At 37.5% G+C, this 21,866-nt stretch overlaps 1 protein-coding gene across 6 annotated transcripts in view; it reads left to right on the top strand.

Moving 5' to 3' along the window:
• Positions 1-19,041: 19,041 nt before the first annotated feature.
• epha3 (eph receptor A3) overlaps positions 19,042-21,866 on the top strand; it is a 90,626-nt gene continuing 87,801 nt past the window's right edge. For 2 of the 6 annotated variants that reach the window (XM_017423855.3, XM_017423860.3), the window contains exon 1: positions 19,045-19,237. In XM_017423855.3, coding sequence (XP_017279344.1) covers positions 19,144-19,237 — 94 coding nt within the window. In that variant the 5' untranslated portion in view covers positions 19,045-19,143. Of the gene's footprint in view, positions 19,238-21,866 lie in introns of all 6 variants that reach the window. The other 4 variants (XM_017423859.3, XM_037976043.1, XM_017423856.3 and 1 more) reach the window with 3 other exon arrangements.

Below are 21,866 nucleotides of genomic sequence, written 5' to 3'. Positions count from 1 at the left end.
TAATGCTCCATAACAAGGCCAAATTAAGAATCCCGTTTCCTTGGAATTCCTCATGTTGCTTAGGAAACACAGAGGGAAGACCCGGGACAAAGCTAAATCCTCCCATGTCTGCAGGGTTTATTGTGGGCCTCATGATCCAAAATTTAATTGTCTCCACTGTACCATTGTTAGAGAGCAGTGGAGCCTAAAGCAATGATGTTGCACAGCAGAAGTCTGCAGCATGTGCACATCTTAACTGTAACTGTGTTTTACAGTCACAAGGTTTGCAGCTTGTGTATCATGAAATCAAACAAGTATCTTCATCTATAAACACTTGCCTCTGGCTAACATGTGCTATGACTCCAAATCTCATAAAACACCTGAAAAACTTGTTGGCATAAAACATAATAGCGAACACATGAGTTTACCACATAAACTGGAAAACTGCCAGGACTCAGCATATCTGTTTCCTAAGTGAGTTAGTGACCATTAGGCAGATATTGTATGGAGGGCTCACAACAGGAATTTAGCACAATGTTTGCCTGGCAATCTACGGTGTGCAGGGTGTTTCATTAGCTTTGAAAAAATACTGTGCAGGCTGGGACAGGAAAAAAATTCAATAACTTTTAAAAAAGTGCAAGTAAAACAAAACAAAGAAATAGACAAAGACTCCATTAGCTCACCTTTTGTGTTGTTGCTATGTATAAAGTTTATTCTTCAGCCTATTAGTTCCACAAGTAGTTTTCTGTGTTAAAAAGCATCCTTTTAGGTCCAGGTATGAAAAAAGTACACTGACCTTTTTTATGACCATTTTTAAATTTCAGTTTTCACAGAATTTGTTATTAATGCCACTGATAATAAACCAGTAAGAACAGTGGAAGTTCCTAATTCTAACAGAATGACAACAGAATGAGAAGAGATTCCTGCTGAAGTTAAACTTGGGTTTCTCTTCACTGACCAGGCTTTTACTCTCATTCTCCTCTACTTTGCCCCTCAGCTACAGATACACAGAGAAGCACAAATGCTGGACTAATGCTGCTTTAATTGCAGCATTGGAGCCCTGAATCATCACTTAGACAGTTTTTCAGAAAACTCAATCGTGTGGACAGGCAGAGTGAACTAATTATCTGCATGCTGTTTTCCCAGCCAAGCTAGTAATTTAGCAGCAATTGACCTCCTGCAGTTTGCCGGCAAATGAAAACACGGAGGCCAGTCTGCTAACGAAGACTCCGAGGACCCCAGGGTTTGTCCCTGTCCCGCGCTCTTCACAGTGGACACAGGACCCCTCACTTCACTTCCAATTTACTTCTTTACCACCTCTAGGGGAGACATCATCGTCCTCACACTGTGTAATCACTTAACATGGCTGCAGCAGACAAAAGGCCCGTTCACAAAAAAAAGAAAAAAAAGAAAGAAAAGAAAACCCCCAAAGACTATGAATGTGGACAAAACAGGATGTAATTTTGTCTACAAACGATCTCGAACAGAAATGCATCCTGTTTTGCCCACTTCTGCTTTTAACACTCAAGTCATTCTTAATATTTGCCATGATATTTTGCTGTTAATGTTTAATAGTGGCTGAGTAGAACTTTGCTGCAGGCAGGCCAAGAAAGCCTCATGCAATCTCTTGAGTGGAACCAAGACTGATGAGTTTCTTCTTATGTAGGCCTGCAAGTAAACAAAGGTACAACACTGTTTATAGCCAGTAAACAGCTTACTCACCCATCATTTGATGTCTAAAAAAGTAACAAACAAAATTACAACCACACACTTCTATGATCTCCTCTCTCTTACTTTATGACTGTATGTATTTATTTATTTTAATAAAATCTGGCTTTAGATCTTTAAGGGACATTCTGCATTAAGCCTAGTCTCACTCTGACAGTGTTTAAATCTATGATTTTATCCAGACACTTGGCACAGCAGACTTATGGAGCTTGTTAAATAAAATACAACAGATAATGTTTTTTTATTTTTATTTTTTTATGCAGGAACCTAATCAAACTAGACTCTGTTATTCTGAAACTGAATTCAACTATAGAGGTATAAAAATGTTTATTATCATGATTGTGACATTTAAAGCATGATTTAATGATATTGGAAACCTATGCCTCCAGTGCCATTCCAGGCATATTGTCTAAAAAAAGATTTAAAAAGCACAGAAACAATAGATTATTTATCTTTCTCTCCATTTTTGTTGCTTTATTCTTCAGCTTCAATTTACATCAAACAGTTCAGGTGAATTGCCAGAGATAACTGAAATGTTGAACTGAACAACAGTGTAAATTTTTAAGTATCGTAGAGTAGAGGTTGTCTCTTGTTATAGAGCTCCTATGTGATGCTTTCCCTGCAGTTTCCTCATGAGAGCCCCTGGCTGACTGTGGGTGGAGCTTAGCCTTTCCTTGTTGACAGGCAACATGAAAGGGAAATGTATGAAATCACTGACTGAAGGCAGCAATCAAAAATCTTAGCTTTGATCTTCTCCCACTTAAAACAGGGGAGTGACAGCAGGCAATGTGCACTCTTTGGTTTATCAGGTTATTTGGCTTCTAAGCTTCCCATTAGGACACGACAAAGACCACGGTCTATTTTACTCTTCCTTTCTCAAAACAAAGAAGTGCTCCAAAACTTTCTTCAGAAAGGGCAATCATTTGTCTTTTTTAAACTACATTATTTTAATCTGTGGCTAAGAAAATGTTTCTCAGTTGAACCAGAATTGTTTTTTTAATAGCTTCATTAAAGTCATTTGTGTTTTTGTGTTTGATCTGTGTGTGTCTACATCAGAGACCAACAAACATACAAAGAGCTGAATTTAATTTTCTTTTAGTGGCTGCTTACGTAAACATTGTGGCCTTATTAAGAGTGAATAACTGCACCACCCTGATGTGTTATTGTGTGTGTGTGTGTGTGTGTGTGTGTGTGTGATAAAGTTCACCACAGAGATACCATTGGTAGTACAATTACTGTAAATATATTTTCTTACTGCCAGTTTGTGATGCCAGTAATTACAGAGATAAAAGTCATGTGTTGTCAACATGTGCTAGGAACATAGAGAGTGGAAAAAGGCTAAAGAATAACATATAAACTGGTCAAAGTCATTAAGTGTGACTCATAGCTGCAGTTCTTTTATTCTTTTTTTTTTATTAGACATTTTGTATTGTGAATTTGGGAATGCTGGGTTCCATTCACCTCAGGAGTTGGAACTTGGATCTGGGAATGATGTCAGCCCCAGCCTGATCATATTCTAGCTGCAAGTCAGAAAACCAGTAGGATATGCTTGTGCTCAGAGACCAAGCTAACTATCATTAGTAACACAAGCCAATAACAATCGATGTCTCTGGACTCTGTGCTTTTAAACACTGTAGCAGCATGTTCACTAATAGAAATTGGACTATGTGTGTAACTGAAATACAAACTTACAGGAATGAAAATAAAAAAGTTTGATTACTGCAGCTAGCATAATTTTTCATGCACGTGGCAGCCTGGTTGAATTTTGAGGTCAGGGCTGGTCAGGAATCTCTGACATTCTGAGTCAAAATTCTAACTAAGGGGGGTTTCCAGGTAATTTTTCTTACTTATAACTAGGAAATTCTGACTTCCAAGTTCAAATGGAATGCACTATAAGTCCTTGATCCTGGATCAGTTGCATATTTATGAATGTTTCTTTTCAAAGCACAAAAAAGTGTTTAACAGGCGTACAAGTTGTAATTAAATATGTTGTTATTAAAAGGTGACTGGATTCTGTTAGTTATTATATCTATTTAAAAAAACCTAATGACATTTTATTAAGTTAAAATTTATAAATCATTAGGATTGAAAGAGGGTCTAAAACGAATGTCATGAGAACAGTGAAGACATACTATTTTTAACTCACTTAAGGAATCTTAAACTAGCCTAGAATCTCTAACTAAAATGAGTGATGTAGCACCTAGTGCACCCAAAATTTAAAAGTCTTAGTATATTTGCTGTTTTTTATGACTATTTTCTTCTGAACTAATCCTGGAATATTACTGACATAAGTTTTACCAATGTTGACCCTGAGTGTATTAAATGCATTGAGACACAGCAGGAATAAAAGCTACTTACAGATGGTCAATCTGAGAATTAAACAATAGACAAAGGTAAAAGTTGGCTGTTGGGTAGGTTTAAAGTGTTTATCTTATTTTTATTTTTATCTACTTATTAATTATTATCCTTAGCCATAAAAATCTAAAATACTTAAATTGTTCAGCGTAAAATACTTTGTAAAGATGTTTTTTTTTTTCTTAGGTAACTGAATGACTAGTAAAGCAGCCACTAGAGAGCACAAGTCACTGAATCTCTCATGCTGGTCCCAAGCCTGGATAGAAGGTGAGGGTTGTGTCAGGAAGGGCATCTGGTGTAAAACACTTTTGCCAAAACAAACATGCAAGTCCATCCAAGCGACACCATACTGGATCGGTTGAGGCCCGGGTTAACAAGGACCGCCACCGGCGCTGTTGACAAGCAGGGTTAGCCAGGAAAAAATAGGAAAGCGAGAGGCCTAAAGAGAGTAGACAGGAATACAATGAGTTGCAACCTATGGCAAAGAGGGAGGTAGAAAAGGCAAAATAGAAGGCACATGATGAATTGTACAAGAGGCTGGACACTAAGGAAGGAGAGAAGGACTTGTATCGACTGGCAAGACAGAGGGATCAGGCTGAAAAGGACGTGCAGCAGGTTAGGCTTGATAAAGATAGGAATTATAATGTTCTAACAGGTGAGGAAGGTGTGATGGCAAGATGGTACTTGAGGAGCTAATAATTAATGAGGATGAAAGGGAAAGACGAGTAGGAGAAGGCACTGAAACTGTGGACCAGGAAGTGGAAAAGATTAGTAAGGATGAAGTTCAGAAAGCTTTAAAGAAGATGAAGAAGGGGAAGGCGGTTGGATCTGATGATATACCAGTGGAGATATGAAAATGTCTAGGAGAGATGGCAGTGAGATTTTTGACTTCATTATTCAATGACATTTTTGAGAGTGAGAAAATACCTGAGGAATGGAGGTGAATTGTGTGGCAGGTGGAACAGTGAGGCTACAAGGAGCAGAGGTCACAAAAATACTTCAAGTACTTAGGGTTGACTGTCCAGGAAAATGGAGAGTGTGGTAAAGAGCTGAAGAAGAGAATCCAGGCAGGATGGAGAAAAGTTTCAGGAGTGTTTTGTGACAAAAGGATGGCATTAAAGGTCAAAGGAAAGGTTTACAAGACAGTGGTGAGACGAGATATGTTGCACGGTTTGGAGACAAAAAGACAGGAGACAGAACTGGAAGTGGCAGAGCTGAAGATGTTGAGGTTCTCCTTAGGAGGGACGAGGACAGATAAGATCAGGAATGAGGTCATCAGAGGGACAGCACAGGTTGAAGGACTGGGAGATAAAGTTAGAGGACAGACTGAGGGGGTTTGGACATGTGCAGAGGAGGGACAGTGGGTATATTGGTAGAAGGATGTTAGAGACAAAGAGGAGACATATGGATGCAGTTAGAGAGGACATGTAGGAAGTTGGAGTGAGGACACAGAAGACAGATTTAGATGGAGGAGGATTACTCGCTGTGGTGACCCGTAAAAAGAGCACAGCCAAAAAAAATTATTAAATTACAAGTTCTTAATTAAAATATTACGTGTTATATATTGGTTTTCATTTTCTAAAGTAGTTTTCTGCATTTGACTGTTCCTGGTCCCAGACGGATTCAGTATGAAAATCATATTCTTGATGATTCACATGTTTGATTTGGCAAAGGTTTTACACCAAATGCCCGTTCAGACACAACCATTCCCATTCATCCAGGCTTGAGACCGACACTGAAAGTACACTGGCGTCTGGCCATTATGTGGCTGGGTTTTCTTCTTCTTGTTCAGACAAAAAGAGTCTCAGGAGGCTGTGAGCATCATTAAGGGATTTGGTAAAATGGGAGTGAAACAATTCATTTTGAAATATAACACAATAAAGATAAATCTTATACTAACAAGAATAATTCACAGGGAAGTGTCAATTTATCTATCTTCCAAACTTGCTCATACTCATACTTTTCTGGGTCACCAAAGTAGAGCTTCTCCCCTTTGTCTTTGAGCAAGCGGTGGGTACATCATGGACAGATCAGCAGTCCATCACAAGGCCAATATAGAGAGAGGCACACAAGAAAAACAACCAGACACACACACAAACACACACTTAAGGTCAGTTTATAATCACTGGTGAACACAGAATGTCTGTTTTTGGGCATCACTCTGACTTGGGATGTCCAAAAAAGTCCTATTGAAGACAAATTTAACATGTAACTAGTTAAAATAAAATCAGTTTATCTTGTGTCATTGTCTTGTTTAGAAAATGTTACCAGCTAATGTATAGACTTGAGACACATCATGTTTTTCTTTCTTTTTTTTCTGTATCACATGTGAGTCTTTCAAGCATTTACCAGGGAAAATGAATTAGGAACATAAAGAAGAAAACGTAGTGTACAATATCAATAACAGCAGGAAGGCTTAGTGTTGTTACGTTCCAGGGATGTCTGAAGTAAAAGCAGGTCTCTAACATTTAAATATCAAGGTTTACCTCTTGTATGCATAATGTCAACTATTTAAACAATTTATATCCATGAAAAACAAAACAAAATAAAACACAGAAACCCTTCCAAACTCATCAAGGTTTCAGAATGTGAGGTCACCTTTGCACAGTGAAATCAAAACAAAATTTTCTCTGTGTGCCCCTGGACCAGCTGCAGCCAAAACAGTATGTAAATATTTTCTAAGTGAATATCTGTAAATCATTGTTCAACTATTTTCTCATGAAAGTCATTGTTCATCATCCTTTGCTCTAGGTAAACATTTGCACACTGAACAGAGGCTTGCAGTGAAGCAGATTGTATACACAGCATGGCATGCCGCTGCTGTAATCAGGATGTAAGCTGCATCCTTGTCAACCTGCGGACATGTTTCTTATGTTTGCTCAGACTGTGTTGTATTGAGCTGCCATTTCTGATTAGTTCTGATTGGTTTCATTTGTTCCTGTATTTTCACATCAATCATCGCACTTCCTTTACTGGATTGTTGCGGCTTACCAGCTGATTGTGTGTGTGTTTGTGTGAGACAATGAAATGAATGCATATGTGATTGGCTCACCTCACAGGTGGTTCACTGTAAATCCACAGGAATCACAGAGGAAAAAAAAGCAGCATAAAATGCCAAGTGTCAGGGTGAGAGTCCAAGTGTTTTTTGTGGATTTTCTTTCCAATTCTGGCACTCTGCCTGCATGAATTTCAAGTAATTAGTTTATTTAACAATTTCATTTAGCTAATGCATTAGGGAGAATTTAGAATTAAAAAAATGATTTTTGTACTTGATGATAGAAAAAGAAATATCTGAATATTATAAAAGAATGGCCTAATTTTAAACAGATTTTAAGTGTTAATATAAATGCACTATAAATTTAAGTGTCATTGTAAATTATTAAGGCATAAATATCAGCTCTATATCGAAGATTTAAGTAATGAACAAGAAATGAACACGAAATACAGTATATTGGGTTTCAAATGTCAGTTTAGATAAAGTTTTGCTACACTATCACAAGAATAGTATTGATATGAGACCCCTATTGATCAAATGTAAAAACTGCTTGAGACCCAACTATATATATATATATATATATATATATGTGCCTGTGTGTGTGTGTGTGTAGTCTCGCAGGATCATTGATGTGGAGGACTACAAGTCATGAATTCGGAATGACTGACTTTTTGCAAGAGGCCATAAAACTTGTAAGAGGGGCTCAAAATCCCCCAAATATTTAAACAGGCCACCATGATTGCTGTTATTTTGAACTATGGAAAATAATACAATGTTCTCCATTGAACACTCCATAATATAATTTATTACAGTAGTAAGAAGTGAAACAATCTTTCTGGAAAACTTCCACTAGCTATCAGTATCTTGAGAGAAACCCCACTTGAGGAGTTCTAAGATGCAACTTCTGGCACAAAAAAAGAGAACAGCCTCCCATGAAAGCTTACAGGATGATGAGGTGAGCTGTTGGCAGAGAGAGAAGAAAAGACAGAATAGTGTGTTGGAGTAAGAAATCTGACATGCGGCTGAGTTCTTTGACCTGGCATGTCTTCTAATGGCCTTGGCTTTGACAAATAGATGTTGGAGGGAGAGGGTTTGAAACAGGAGAACATGTGTGAGGAGAAAAAAAATAAGTTTCTTACCTGTTTCTTTTAAACAGACAGGTTAATTGAAAACTCTTCCCAGTCAGTGCAATTAGAATGGTGTTCTCTCTGGAAGTGCCCATTTGCTCATGCCCCTGGCACACGCTTGACTAGATGGATGAAGGAGAGAGGAGATGGAAGGACAGTTGAAATCTTAGTTTGTTGGCAAATTGAGGAAAATCTAAATGGTGCCTGAGTCTTCTGGCAGACAGAATGGCACCTCTAACCGCATTCAATCAATTCTCTGCTGAAAGACCAAACCGCTACCAAACTCCACCAGTGCCTTCTCTCATGCATTTATCCAATTAATTGAATCTCTCAAATCCAACTGCACACTAATTTATCAAGATGGACCAAACATTGCATAGTTATAACACAACTAAAGCATGTCGCATAGCACAAAATTAAAAACATAGGTGAAGTAATTTGCTTTTTTGCAAACATATTTCATTTATAACTGTTGAGTAGCTTTTCTAATGAGTGAGATTTTCAAAGTTTATTTGGTTTCATTAAATGTTAATTTGTTAATTTGTCATTTTGGGAAAATAAAAGGATGAACATGTTTATTATAGTCTATAACACTAATTTCTTGGGGGTTTTTTTCTTTTTTTTTTCAAAATACAAATATTTGCAATATAAACATGAACAAATTGTTGGTCACAATAAACTCTCCTATGCTGTTAAAACAGAATGCATGGTCACATTATTGCAACTTTCAAAATCTTATTTAGAAAATTTAGAGCAACACTTTTGACCAAACTCTCTATACTTTAGATGCCAACTGCTTACCTAAACAGACAACTAATTATCCATTAAATCATAGAGAGCAACAGAAAAAAATATCCCCTAATTGGGCACAGTTGCTGTAATTTTCATGTTTGTTTGTGCCTCGCAATTAGAATCACTTCGGCAGCTATTTGGGCTGTATGGGATGTTTTTGAGGATGAAAGCATGCTTCTTAATTTGAATCATACCGTATTGAAGCCATCCATATGTAAGAATGGATCAAACAGCCTCTCATCCACAGTCGTTCAGATATGCAGCAATAACTTATTTCTGCATTCAGCCAGATGAAATGAAAACTTGCAGGGGGAAAAAACCCTCATAAACAGCTAGCTCTCATAAGCGTAGATAGAAAAGTTGTGTGATGATTCTTTTCATAGAAATGTTGCTAGCTGCAGAAGAGGTTGGTGCCAGAATTATGCTTGTTGATGAATTCTTATGATGAGATTCAGAAACAGCTGGCTGCTCAGAGTAATTTCCTGGGCTGTTGTCTTCACGACAGTTTCGGCTCTCTTGCATACCACACACACACACACACGCACAGCTATAAGGCAAATGAGAGGAACATTAGACACAAGAGTCAAGGTAAACTTGTTCTCTAAAATCTCTCCATTACTGGAACAAGCACAGTGCTTTAGTCCACAGCTATCTTTGCAATTACAGCAGTTTCCCATGGGCTCCAGCGTAGGTTCTGTTAGCTAATATGCTAATGAAGACAAATGGAAGTAATCCCTCTGTTCTCAGGATGTCTTTATGGCAGAAAAAAGTGAGCTACAGAGACACAGAGAAGAGATGATGACAGCTAAGGAAAGTCAGAGGATTATAAAAGTTCATCTGAATGTGCATGCTTTTAACCTTCATAACTCGTAAGCAAAAAAACCCACTTGAAATTGTCATACAGTCCTCCTTCTTGTTTATAAAATTTTGTAAATCCCACTCAAGAGTGCTCTAAAAGGTCTTAAACAAGACGGGAAAAGTGTCAAACTCTCTTCACATGAAAGGCAGACATTGTGACGGCTGATGAGGGTTGTACTGATCTGGATGTTGTACAAACATACAATTCATCACACTGCTGTGTTGTGGACACCATGTGTGTCATAAAAGCAAGCAGCATAATGACACAGAGCCCATTATACACAGTATTTAGAGATTAGACAAACACTGTGGTTTTGTGGTTGGTGTTGTGTTGATGGTATCCATGTGTTCCAGAGGATGTTCATACGTCCACAGTGCTGACAAAAAAATGAGCTAATGAACACCAACATACCTGATTCATGATGGAGTACCATGTGGGTTTTACGGGAACAGACTTGCTAATGATGAGCAATGATCAAGTGCCAAACCTTCATTCATTAAGACCTGTTCTGTTGTTCTGAAGATCAGTGTTTTATTCTGTCAAAACAAACAAAGATTTCTGGAAATAAAATTCAAGCGATTAGGTTCTGACTTTAAAAGCTCCAGGTACGATCAACACAGGACACGGAGCAGTTTGGTTTCATTGTTAGGTGTTATTGTAATCATTCAGACAGGCTGAAGACATCCAACACACTGAATGTGGAAAAATGATATAATGTCTCATTTTTCATACATGCTATTTTTTTGTCTGTGTGTGCAAGATAATTTGATGAGCAAGCAATTTGAACATTGCCAGCAATGTATAATCATTAACGTTGACAGCCTCTTATTATGAGTTGATGTAATTATTTTCAACTGAGTAAACATAATCACTCGCAGTCCAAGAGGCACACAGTGCCCAAATCAGCAGTTCAGTTTTACTTTTCTCAGACGTTTTACTTTCGAGTTTCTCTGACAGAGTTTGGCTTGCTTATCCTGTAACAACTGAAGTTTCTATAAAGCTTTTAATGATCCATAAGCTCCTTGTAAATTTGTGTTTATTGCTGCACTTGAAGCTGCACCCAATATGTAAAATGTGTGGATTTAATATTTTAATGCAGTGATGTAGTTACAGGCAGTAATAAATCTGAAATACACACACTGTAGTTGTTTGATGAAAAAAAAAAAAGTTTGTCATGATCAGATTTAAAAATATTACATATACAGGAAGGCATTTCTTATCGGCACTTTAAAGTTAAAAAAGAGTCAAATTGCTTTGTGGTTTTGAGGCTTGAATCTCAGTGTGACTAATGAAAAACTGCGTTGTTGGAAATGCTTAGCTGTGTTTCCAGTGGGCTTGTAATTTTCATAATTTGCATAGCAGCACACTGAAGGGTGTTACCGCAAACAAAACAACAAAATTCCAGTGAGACTTCCACTGTGGATTTAGCCCCGACACTGTGGATGTTTCAACACAAGGTTTAACTAATGCATTTGGGATTAAACTGGTGGCAGCTCGCACCACACCCAAAGCCTTGGTTTTCACCATGTCTGCCAACGTGTTCATAGCTCAACAAGGCAAGACTAGAAGCAGATGATGGAAACGTGGAAATCCACACAAAGATAGTTTACAATATATGACAAAGACATTACTATTTAAACTTCTTTTAAAACCTGTTTTTTTTTGTTTTGTTTTAGTTTTGGTGTAAAACTATACAACTTCAGCCACGATTTTATTTACATCCTTGTCTGTCAAATGCATGCACAATATTCCTTCACAAATAAATCAACCATATACCCTGACAAAATTGCTATGTCTGAAAAGATGTGCTTTAATGAGTAGGTGTTGAAAATAATTATGTTAGGGTAATATAATTAGTCTGTACAATACAAATGACTACTTAGTGTCACTCATTGCTGCAGCTGTCTTTTCTTTTTTCCATATTTTGCTCAACAGCTTGATTGTTTTCCAGGAAGAATTTAAAAACAGGCCAAATTATTAAATAGGAAATTCTCCATTTTGTGCTTTTTGTAAGGAGCAGGCAACAAGTGTGTGTGTCTGCGCCTGAAAGGACAAATGATCTTGTGCTTCCCGACCCTACAGCATCTTCTGTTTTGTCTTGTCTTCCTCTCCCGCGGCACCAGACGTAAACACAGAAGGCTGTAGGTTTGTTTTTGTGGACCTGAATAGTGACTGGATGTTTATGCTCACTTTGTACGTGTGTGGCATAAATGTACGACGCACAGCTAAACATTACATGTATACATAAATCTATCAATGTAAAAGAATATTTATAGTGAAAAAAAGCAGCTACAGTCTGAACTGCACAGATGCACCCAATGAGAGTGAGAGATTTGCAGAGCCAATGGCCAATTAGCTGCTTTTATGGAGGCTGTGTGATGCTGACACACGCTCACACACACTCACACACACTACTTCGGGGCTTGTACTTCATCATCTGTATAATTAAGGTGCTTTTCTCCTGAATATTTTAGGTAAATGAATTTGCAACAGTGCAGCAACAGACCTATCTTTCCAATGATTCATCGTTCTGAGTGAAGCCATTTGAAAGAGCAACAACAAGACTGCAGCAATTGATACTCCTTTAAAGGTTTTGTATGGATTTGTTCTTCAAAAACAAATGTTTTAAACCAAAAATTATACTCAAAATAAATTTTGAATACAACTCAAGTTTGTTTGTTTTTTACATTTTAGGTTTTGGCTATAAATTATTTAATTGTTATGCATCTTTTTAAAAATGCTTAATTTTGCCTATATTCTCTGATTAAAGTTTTCTTTATTAATCAAAAATACTGGAACACAAATTGGATTGGACTTTGGGAGCGCAGGTTTAATTTACCAGACATTATCCTGGAACTGGCATAGGAAGAAATACTTTATTCTTGCAACAAAGAAAGGAGGAAGAAGAATATCACATATATTACTGGCAAAAGAAATAGAAAAAAAGGGTGAGGTAGGAGTAAAAAGTCTGCCCTTTAAAGATTGATGAAACCCGATTGTGACATATTTTTGTTTTAGGGCAGAACTTCATTCCAGAAAACACAATGCCTCCACTCTACTTTTGCTAATTATCTCAGGCTGCACTCGGCCACGACTGTTATGTTGCAACAGCATGAAATTAGCTTATAATTACATGGTGAAACAAATGAAACATCCTTATCTTTCAATGACTGCTTTTTGTTAAAATAAATAATTTTGCATTTGACGATCCAGATCACTGCTTATTTCAGTTATAGAAAAATTGTAAAGAATAAAACTGTTTTGGACAGAGATAGAATTAATTAAGGGTGTACGCTCTTTATTTACAAAAAGTTTAGCAGTGACCAGGGTGGTTTTTATTGGTTTCCAAGCAATTTCCTAAACATCTCTGAACTTTACTCTTCACAGGACCAGCTGGATGTGTGCAAATGCCGGTGTGAGTGTGAGAGAATACAGAGTTTTATTGGTTGCTTTGTGGAATGTATCTTTGTGACCAACACCATCAAGGAGACTAAATGTTTTCCTCCTGCCTCTCTAATTACAATCTCTTATGGTTGAGTTGATTTTGGTTTGTTCGCCACAGCAAAAGAACTCTTATGTTTGACTATTTAACTTTAGCAGTTTAGGGCTTTGCTGGTTTAATGTGTTTTCATATAACATGGTGTTTCCCGTATATTGTTTTATAGTGGAAGAAATTACTCCAATTTGGACAGTCAGTACTAAATAAGGTATATACTGCCTTTTTATTATTTTCTTATTTGCTTGTTTGTTTCAGTGGGTTAGCTCACATCAGCAAGACGGCTCTGTCTTCAGCAAATGTTCTCTGTATTAGTCAGCCGGAACAATAAAAGCACCTGTCTAATCTTCAGGATATTACGTAAAACCGGTCTGACTTGCAGAAGAACTGGATCGTTATGGTGTCCTGCGGTGTCACTTACAGCTGGTCTTTGGGGTCTCGTGGGGCGGCCAGGACCTTTGGCTCTTTATTGTGTTTTTAAAATCCTCCTTGAATGCACTCTGTCCTCCAGGGGAAAGCTGCTGCTGTTGTGAAATTGTTTTTGTTATTTACTACATTTATTAATTCCTTTAAGACAGTGATGAACTGAAATGCTACAAAATAAATTTGTTTTAAAAATGCCTGAATAAATGTAATCAGAATAGATCTTCAGTGTGTTTGATTAATAAGCTTAAAATTATATATGGTTTTAAAAACATTACAAACATTGTTCTATTTTCATTGTAATGAGCTGTATATATAAAATAAATGTAAGCTACTTTTGATATTTAAAATATCTGATTTTGCACTAAAATACTGAAATAAAACATTGACTGCTTTAGCTTTTTTGTTTTGTTTTCATTTATTTTAGCCACTGGAAGCATTTGTTAAAAGTTGAGGGAAAAAAAAGGTCTGTTTTCCTTAAATACGGTGGCATGAAACTTATTTTTGTCCTCAGATTTTTATAATAGGTTCGTTATGAGTTACCCGTGTTTCTTTAAATATCCGAACAACTATTCGAAGAACTGAAGAACCGAAACCTGACCACACATTAGATGTTGGATACAACTCAAGGTTTCTTCGGTAGGAGTCGTGCACTTTGTTTGCGTGCCATGCACCCTACCACCCACAGCGCACGGCTACAGTGCAGAAAAATGATAAATCTGGCCATTCATTCATACAGAAAAACATTGCCAACTATTATGTTTCAACCAAATAAAAGTGGAACAGGATTTTATATAAAAACATTGCTACAAAGCCAACCCTGACTGGCACCAAAAGAAAATACCAACTAATTTCTTTCACACTGTGTAATTAGCTTGTGACTTTGATAATGTTCAGCAGGAAAAAACGAAACATAACAAAATTAAAAACGGTGACAAATTTGTGAATATTTAAATTTTCTTTGCTTTGATATAAGTACTTCTTGACTGAAATAAAATAGTAGAGATAAAATAAACAAAAAATTGATTTGCCAGTGATGAAAATATTGAAGCATGATAAAGGCAGAAATGCTTAATTTTATTGAGTCTCGTGGGGTGGCCATTATAATTGTTTGTTTTACAGTGCTTCTTCTCTTTTTTTCCCTTTAAATTGTATTACTGTTATTAACATAGGCAGTCATTTGCACAGATTTGATCATGAATCAAGTCATGTGAAAAGTTTTTTTTTTGGGACACAAAACAGAGAAAACCAACTTTCAACCCAAAACAATATGATGGATGCAACAATTCACTGCTTAACCCATCGGTAATTACCAAATTTACACAAAAATCTTATTTCCAAACCTCCTCCGAGCTAATAATAAATATGGAAAAAGGTTATGTTAAAAAAGCCGGACCAGGCCTGTGATGGTGGGTCAGTCAGTCTTATCAGGGCCATCTCTCAGTGGGTGAGAGGGAGGATTTGCCTCATGAACCATAACCCAATTAATCACTGGTGCAAATACAGGAAGCAGTGGGGCACTTGATTTTTTTTTTTTTGTGTGTATGTGTGTGTGAGTGTAAACAGACACGTTTAACTGCCCACATTCTTTATAAGATTGATGTTCATTATAAGATGTTGAACTCAACTTGTATTCCCAATTACCTAGAACACGTTTCCCTTAAATGGATAAATAACTGATATGATAGTTGCATCGTTCTAATTTAAACTGTATGGTAGCCATTGGTTTTCTTCGGTTTTAAAGTCTCCTGTAGCGCTTGAAGAAAATAAAAGGATGGAAAAAAAAAGGATGACGAATTGTGGTGCTGGCAAATGTATGAAAGCATCCATCGCTTGTTGTTTGGTGTGTGTGTGTGTTTGGGGTGAGGGGGGGGATACTGTTACATGCCAGCAACCCGCTGGCTTCTCCTCCTTTGCTACACTGCGAGTATGGAGGAATGTGTTGCCTTAGAACTGCAGGGAGGAAGAAAGTACTGACAGTGACGCACCAAACACAGCAGCCTATGTGTTTGTTTGTTTATACGTGACTGTGTAAGAGCCAGGTCTTGGCAACTTCAAAAGCTGCTCCTAAACAACATCTGTTCCATGAGTTTGGAGCGCTGTTCAGCCTTGTCGGGACACACCACGACTTAAAACTGTGGCTGTAAATCAATATTTTCCTCCTTCTCGTTCGGGATTGTTCCACTGGCAAGAGATCAAGATGGACAAGCGCTCTTTGAGAAGAGCAGAAAGAAAAGTTGGAGGGAGTATAGATGGGAGGGACCATTACATTCTTCCCATTCACCGCAAACAGGAACAGATTTCAGCAATTAGTCAGAACTGAGTTGCAGGTTTATTGACTGAAAACACGGTGACTGTGCGTCTCAGACGACCAAATAAAAGCAATTACTCATCATAATGTTTGACTGTCGGCAGGGAGTTCCTTCTGATGCCACGTTACAACCACAGCCTTATCATTAAAAATAATTAGGATTTTTATTTTTTGTTGTTGTTGTTTATTTGGCTTTATCTTTGATTATTGTGTTGACAAAAATACAGCAAAAATACAGTCTGTATATATTTGCAATCTAACTGCTTCTGCAAACCTTATAATATTTTAGCTGTTCTTATATAAAAAGGTTCAGCTAATTCAGGAGATGGGTGCTACAACTTAATTTTTGTAGCTTTTATATTTTTTCAAATATTTACCTTAAGTTACAGATATTTACCCCATAGAAACATGTTGAGATCTCTTCAGTTCCTTCAAACACATTGTTTTATTTGTTTCAGTGTATTTGTTTTATATTTATCTTGTGCTAGTTTTAAGTTTCAGCTGCCATTCTGCTACTTTTACCCAGGATTTTGCTACTTTTAGCTTTGAGCTACTGTTCTGCTACATTAAGCTTTTTGCTAGCTCTTTGTTACTTTAGACTTCTATGTAGCATTATGCTGCATTTAGCTTTTAGCTGGTTTTTTAATACTTTTTGCCTCTTAGTGACCATTTTGCTTCTTGTGTTTTTTGAACCTTTTAGTTTTTAGCTAGTTTTCACCATCTTTCAGCTTTTACGACTCAGTTTCAACTTCTTCAGCAGATTTCAGCAGTCATTCAGCACTCAGCACTTCTCACAAACATCTAGTTCCAACATGTTGTATTTCAGATGTTATTATCAATATAACTATTTTGCATGCAATTGTTTTGTACTCTCTTCTTAAAAGGGAATAAACAGTAAAATTGAACATAATGTCTCTCATTAAGAATAAAACAGATTTTTTTTTTTGTATCTGTATGAACATCTTATTTATGTGAATGCATTTTTTCTTCCATAAAATTAAATCAAATAAACTGCAGCACAAGTCCATAATGTCTATTCTCTGATTTGGCGGTTAGCTAGAGTCTCTTATATTAATCTCTTTCAGTGTGTAATAAGTGAATTAGTGGGATGTAGAAGATGATGTATGACAAAGGCTGGCATGTCTAAAACCTGCTGTAAATCCACATGCCACAGTCACTTAATAATGCAGCTCCAGACCGCCTGGCATCATTCTTTCCTGCATCCTCCGGCAACCTAAGAGTCATGAATCTCTCAAGTCAGTGCTCTAAGCCTGCTATTAAGTTATTTGTTCTAAAAGATTTATTTTAAATGCACTGTAAAAACTTTGCTGTTCATTTAAGAGGGTATTTGAACCCTCTGTTCTGTTTATTTCACCAAAAGGATAAACAGACCATGACACAATGCTAAAAAGAGGAAAAAATGAATGTTGTTTTGATTATATGACTGTTCGATAGCAACTACATCTATGGGCATTTTGTATGGGTAAGTAAACATTTGTTACCATGATTAAAACAGTGCTTTTATATTTTTCAACATTACTATACGACTTCACTTTTATTATCATCTTCCAACAAAAAGTGAAGGATTAGCTTAGTTAAACTGGATGAAAATTCCCTCCAAAAAAGTCTACTCTATAAGTCTGACCTTCAATGTAGAAAAACATTGTTAAAAACGAAAAAAATCTTTATTTTTTATACACATCTCATACGTGACGTGGATGTAAGCATGATCTCTGTTTAGCCGTCCAAAATAAAGTAATTTAAATTCAGGTGCTGATTTTTTGGAGTCCAAACAGAGCTGTATTGTTACGCTCAATGTGTCCTTTAACTTTTCCCATATATCACATGTCTCCGCAACCTCCAACCTTCACAAACCCCCCCAACCACAACAGCTGGTGTCTCAGCAAGGACCCTGACGTTACGCTGCCGCACCAGCCTTCCAAGCACTGAGGTGCCGAGGGCCCCAAATGGCCTCTTCAAAAAGTGGTTCACCGTGGACCTAAATACAAGCACATCACATGTCCGTCAACACACAGATAAATAAAACTGCATCTGTCAGTAGGTGGTAAGTATTGCATAGAATAAAATATAAACATTGTTTTTTAATGAAAGAATTATGCATTTTTTGCAATATTTCAGTTCAATAGAGTAAAAGGATCCAATAGTTGATTGTAAGGGAAGTAGGGGTGCAGAGGGTGCTGCAGCACTCCCTAATGGATGTCAGAGGACATTCATGGCCGAAGATGTACCTAAAAAATTAATGAAAACATAAATCAAATAGATTTCATTAAACTGCATATTAATTTGATATTCTTGCATTTTGTGAAACCAGTACATAAACACTGTTTTTGTTTACCTATTATACAACCATTTGAAACCCACAAAAATGGGCAGATTAGCATTAGGTCATGATTGCAATTTTATAGATATTCTTTGTCCAAAATGTATAACGTTTTTAGTCTCTGTGATAGTGTAAAGGTGTGTGCGTATATACATTGCAAATGTGCGTAATGCACATAATGTAATTGTATATAATGATTTAAAGAGTGAGTCATACATGTTAATCAGCCAACACTGAAATTTCTCTCACTTTTACACATTACAACTCTAACTGGTTCACAACATTTGCACTATGATATTTGGTTTAAAATAGAGACTAATGACTTTAATATGTTAGAAATGGCTTGGGAAAGTAAAATCACTGTGATCAAATATTTGGTGAGAGCGTTTGAATTATTGCTGCAAAAGAGCAAGTTCAATAATGTTCCATCGTAATAATGTTTCCTCAAGCCTCTCTTCTCCATTTACGGGGACAGTTTGGGTCAACCTCTACTTCAAAATATGTGGAACATAGGTTTGGTATTCACGAGAATAAAATAAACTCCTGCTGAGTTCCAGGTCTGACCTGTGATGAACCTGGGCTGTGTTTTGCTGTCTGTCAGACTCTATAGGACCCAGCGGAAAAGTGCTCCAACCGGAGGGAGACGGAGCAGGAGAGAGGGAGAGAGCTGAGTGGAGAGAAGACATTCCCAGACCAGTCAGTGGCTTCATGGAGTTCTGTACATCCGATCCGCCGCCATGGATTGCAATCCGCGATCACTCCTTTTCATTTTACACCTTCTAATGTCCTGCGTTCTCCCTGCTTTCACCATCATCTACCCTCCCAATGAAGGTAAGGGAACTCTCAGGTTGCGGGCATTCGTGTGTGTCCATGTGTGTGTCCGTGTGTGTGTGTCTGCTGTGCGCTCCCGCACTGGTCGCGGCATGCCATGCGCTCGCCTTGGATCACTGTTTAAATAACTGTAATAACAATAAGAAGATGATCCAAAGCGCGTGAAGGTGACAGTGTGGCATCAGAGACAACCCAATCCGATCAGCATAAAGTCAACTTCAATACAGCTCTCAACAAAGCAGGCATGGGAGCCTGATTTCGGACACTTGCAGTGGTTCATAGTTATTTAATTCGAGCTGAATTTGCAAAGAAATGTCAACACAGCTTCCAAAGCGCCTCTTGGGAGTTATTGAAACGATATAAGAAATCCCAGTTCTCTCTTTTTCCGGTGAAAGCTTCATGTCGGTTGTGCTGAAGAATCCATTTGGGGTAGACGCCCCAGTTCCTGAGTGACTGTCAGCCTAACTCGACTTAAAGGCAATAAACAGAGGATGAGCACAGTCGCAGTGTGCGTAAAAAACCGCTTATGGTTACTTTTATTGCTTAGACACAAAGAAAACAAAACTTGTAAGCTACTGTGGGAGAGTTGGAAACTAGGATTATCAGGAGACTGGATAGTGGCTGCCTATTTAAATTAATATTTTAATTGCACCCCAAAGTCAGCCCTTTGTTCTTCGTGCGCAAGTTTCGGTGACTACTTCTGTGCTTGTGATGGACTGAGATACGCCAGCGCAGAGAAACTCTCAGAACGGGACTAGTTCCGGCACAGACACTTCTTCAAGGATGAGAAACAGCGAAAATGGAAAACACGAAATACCATCAATGAGGACAATAAATAACTAATTATATTGTGGTGTTTTATCCACCTTATCAAAGCTTGAAAAAATAGACATTTTTAAAAGTGTAACCCCTTTAAGGCTTAACGCATGTTGTGGTTAAAGTGTTTTATAGCGGGACAAAGAAGAGGAAAGGAAGACGCGTGCAGAAGATGCCCCTGTCTGTAACCCTTAACACCCTGTACATGGCTAAAAAAAACAAAGAATAATAAAAATAAAATAAAATAAAATAAAAGGACCTGAGTGGATATAAGAAATATGGAGTTCAGTGTTAATCACATCACACCGACTAAAAGTGTTAAAAGCATCAATGCTGCTTCTAAAACGCCGGGATGTTCAGGACCAGGCTCTCCGACACACACACACACAAGCAGAGGTCTCAGTGTACGGAGGACGGGGGATTCCAACTTACCTCAAAAGTCATTTACTGAATGCAGCTGAGCCTTTATTAGATACATTGAGCTAAATTAGAAAAATACAGGCGCACAAGAGACCCCTGTAATTATTTTGTTTTTGCCGCTTTTAGAAGAAGAAATTATGGCTTAATTTGTAGTTTGAAAAGTTTACAGACATCACAAAATAAAAGACCACTTCTGACTTTCAGAGTTTGGAAGTTCTCTTATTTTATCTTAGAAGTTAATCAAACAATGATACTTTTTTTCTGTTTACAGATAAATATAACAAGCGTCATTTTTTAGTTAGACTGAAAGTTGTTCAGATATAGACGGTTGTGCTTTCTGTCCAGCCTCTGAGGTGAAGCAGGGGGCTCTGGGTGCTTGGTGAAACCGTGCAGGAGACCGTTTGGTTGGATTTATGGTTCCTGACAGGGCGGCGTGAGTCGGGCTAAAATGCGCTCCGTGGCAAAATGGAACCAAAACTAAAACTGAGCTGCAAACCAGGCTCTCAGACTTCGTGAGAAACTTTGTTAATTAGCTGAGCCATTACTGAAACACTGAAGCACACGAGATGGCTGAACGCTGAAGGAAAACAAGACCGAATGCTTAAATTAAACTGTAGGAGAGAGGGGGTGCGTCAGCAGGAGGGGGACTCTTTTACATCTTCATGGGAGCTCACACACACACATGAAAAATTAAATAAATAAATAAGCAAGTCATATAGGAGAAGAAAGTAGGTTTTGACTATCGGGTGGTGAAATAATATTAAAAATAAAGCAAAAGAATAAAACATTCGATTTTAACTCTTAAATCTACCAGAGAGTGTCAGTGTGGAGCTGCTGCGTCTCTTTAGGTTATTCTATAGAAATTACAAACGCCAGAAGCACAAAGTGCAGCCAACAAATCACGTTGGACTTGATGAGCAGAGTTTTTTTTTCCTCTCATCGAACAAAAAAAGTGTTGAAACAAATACATCATCCATCATTTCCGTCGGAGTTGGCTGCTGTCCAACAACCAAAAAAAACAACAACAATGAAATCTGTCCAGATTGGAGCTGCAGACATAAAGCACGACACGCGGAGACGGAATGAAAGTTTACCAAATTGTAAAGCAGTGCTTTTATGTGTATTATTTTTTTTTAACTCCCGAGAAAGACTGCTCTCACAAGATGACGTAAAGTCAATAAAAATCTGCTTTAATATTTAGAACTATGCAGGCTAAAAATGAATCACTTTTGTGCTTTCATCCAACCCAGATTTAACTTGTAATACGGGTCATTGTGGAGTTATTCATTGGTTGATCTTTGTGTACACAAACAATACGGATGTGTTTACAGACCACAATATTCAGGTCGAAAGGTATCAAGGAGTTTCAAAATTCCAACAAGAAAGACTTTTT

This window comes from Kryptolebias marmoratus, linkage group LG6, assembly GCF_001649575.2.
Source record: "Kryptolebias marmoratus isolate JLee-2015 linkage group LG6, ASM164957v2, whole genome shotgun sequence".
Lineage (NCBI taxonomy): Eukaryota > Metazoa > Chordata > Actinopteri > Cyprinodontiformes > Rivulidae > Kryptolebias > Kryptolebias marmoratus.
This window is presented reverse-complemented; position numbering and strand designations above follow the sequence as displayed.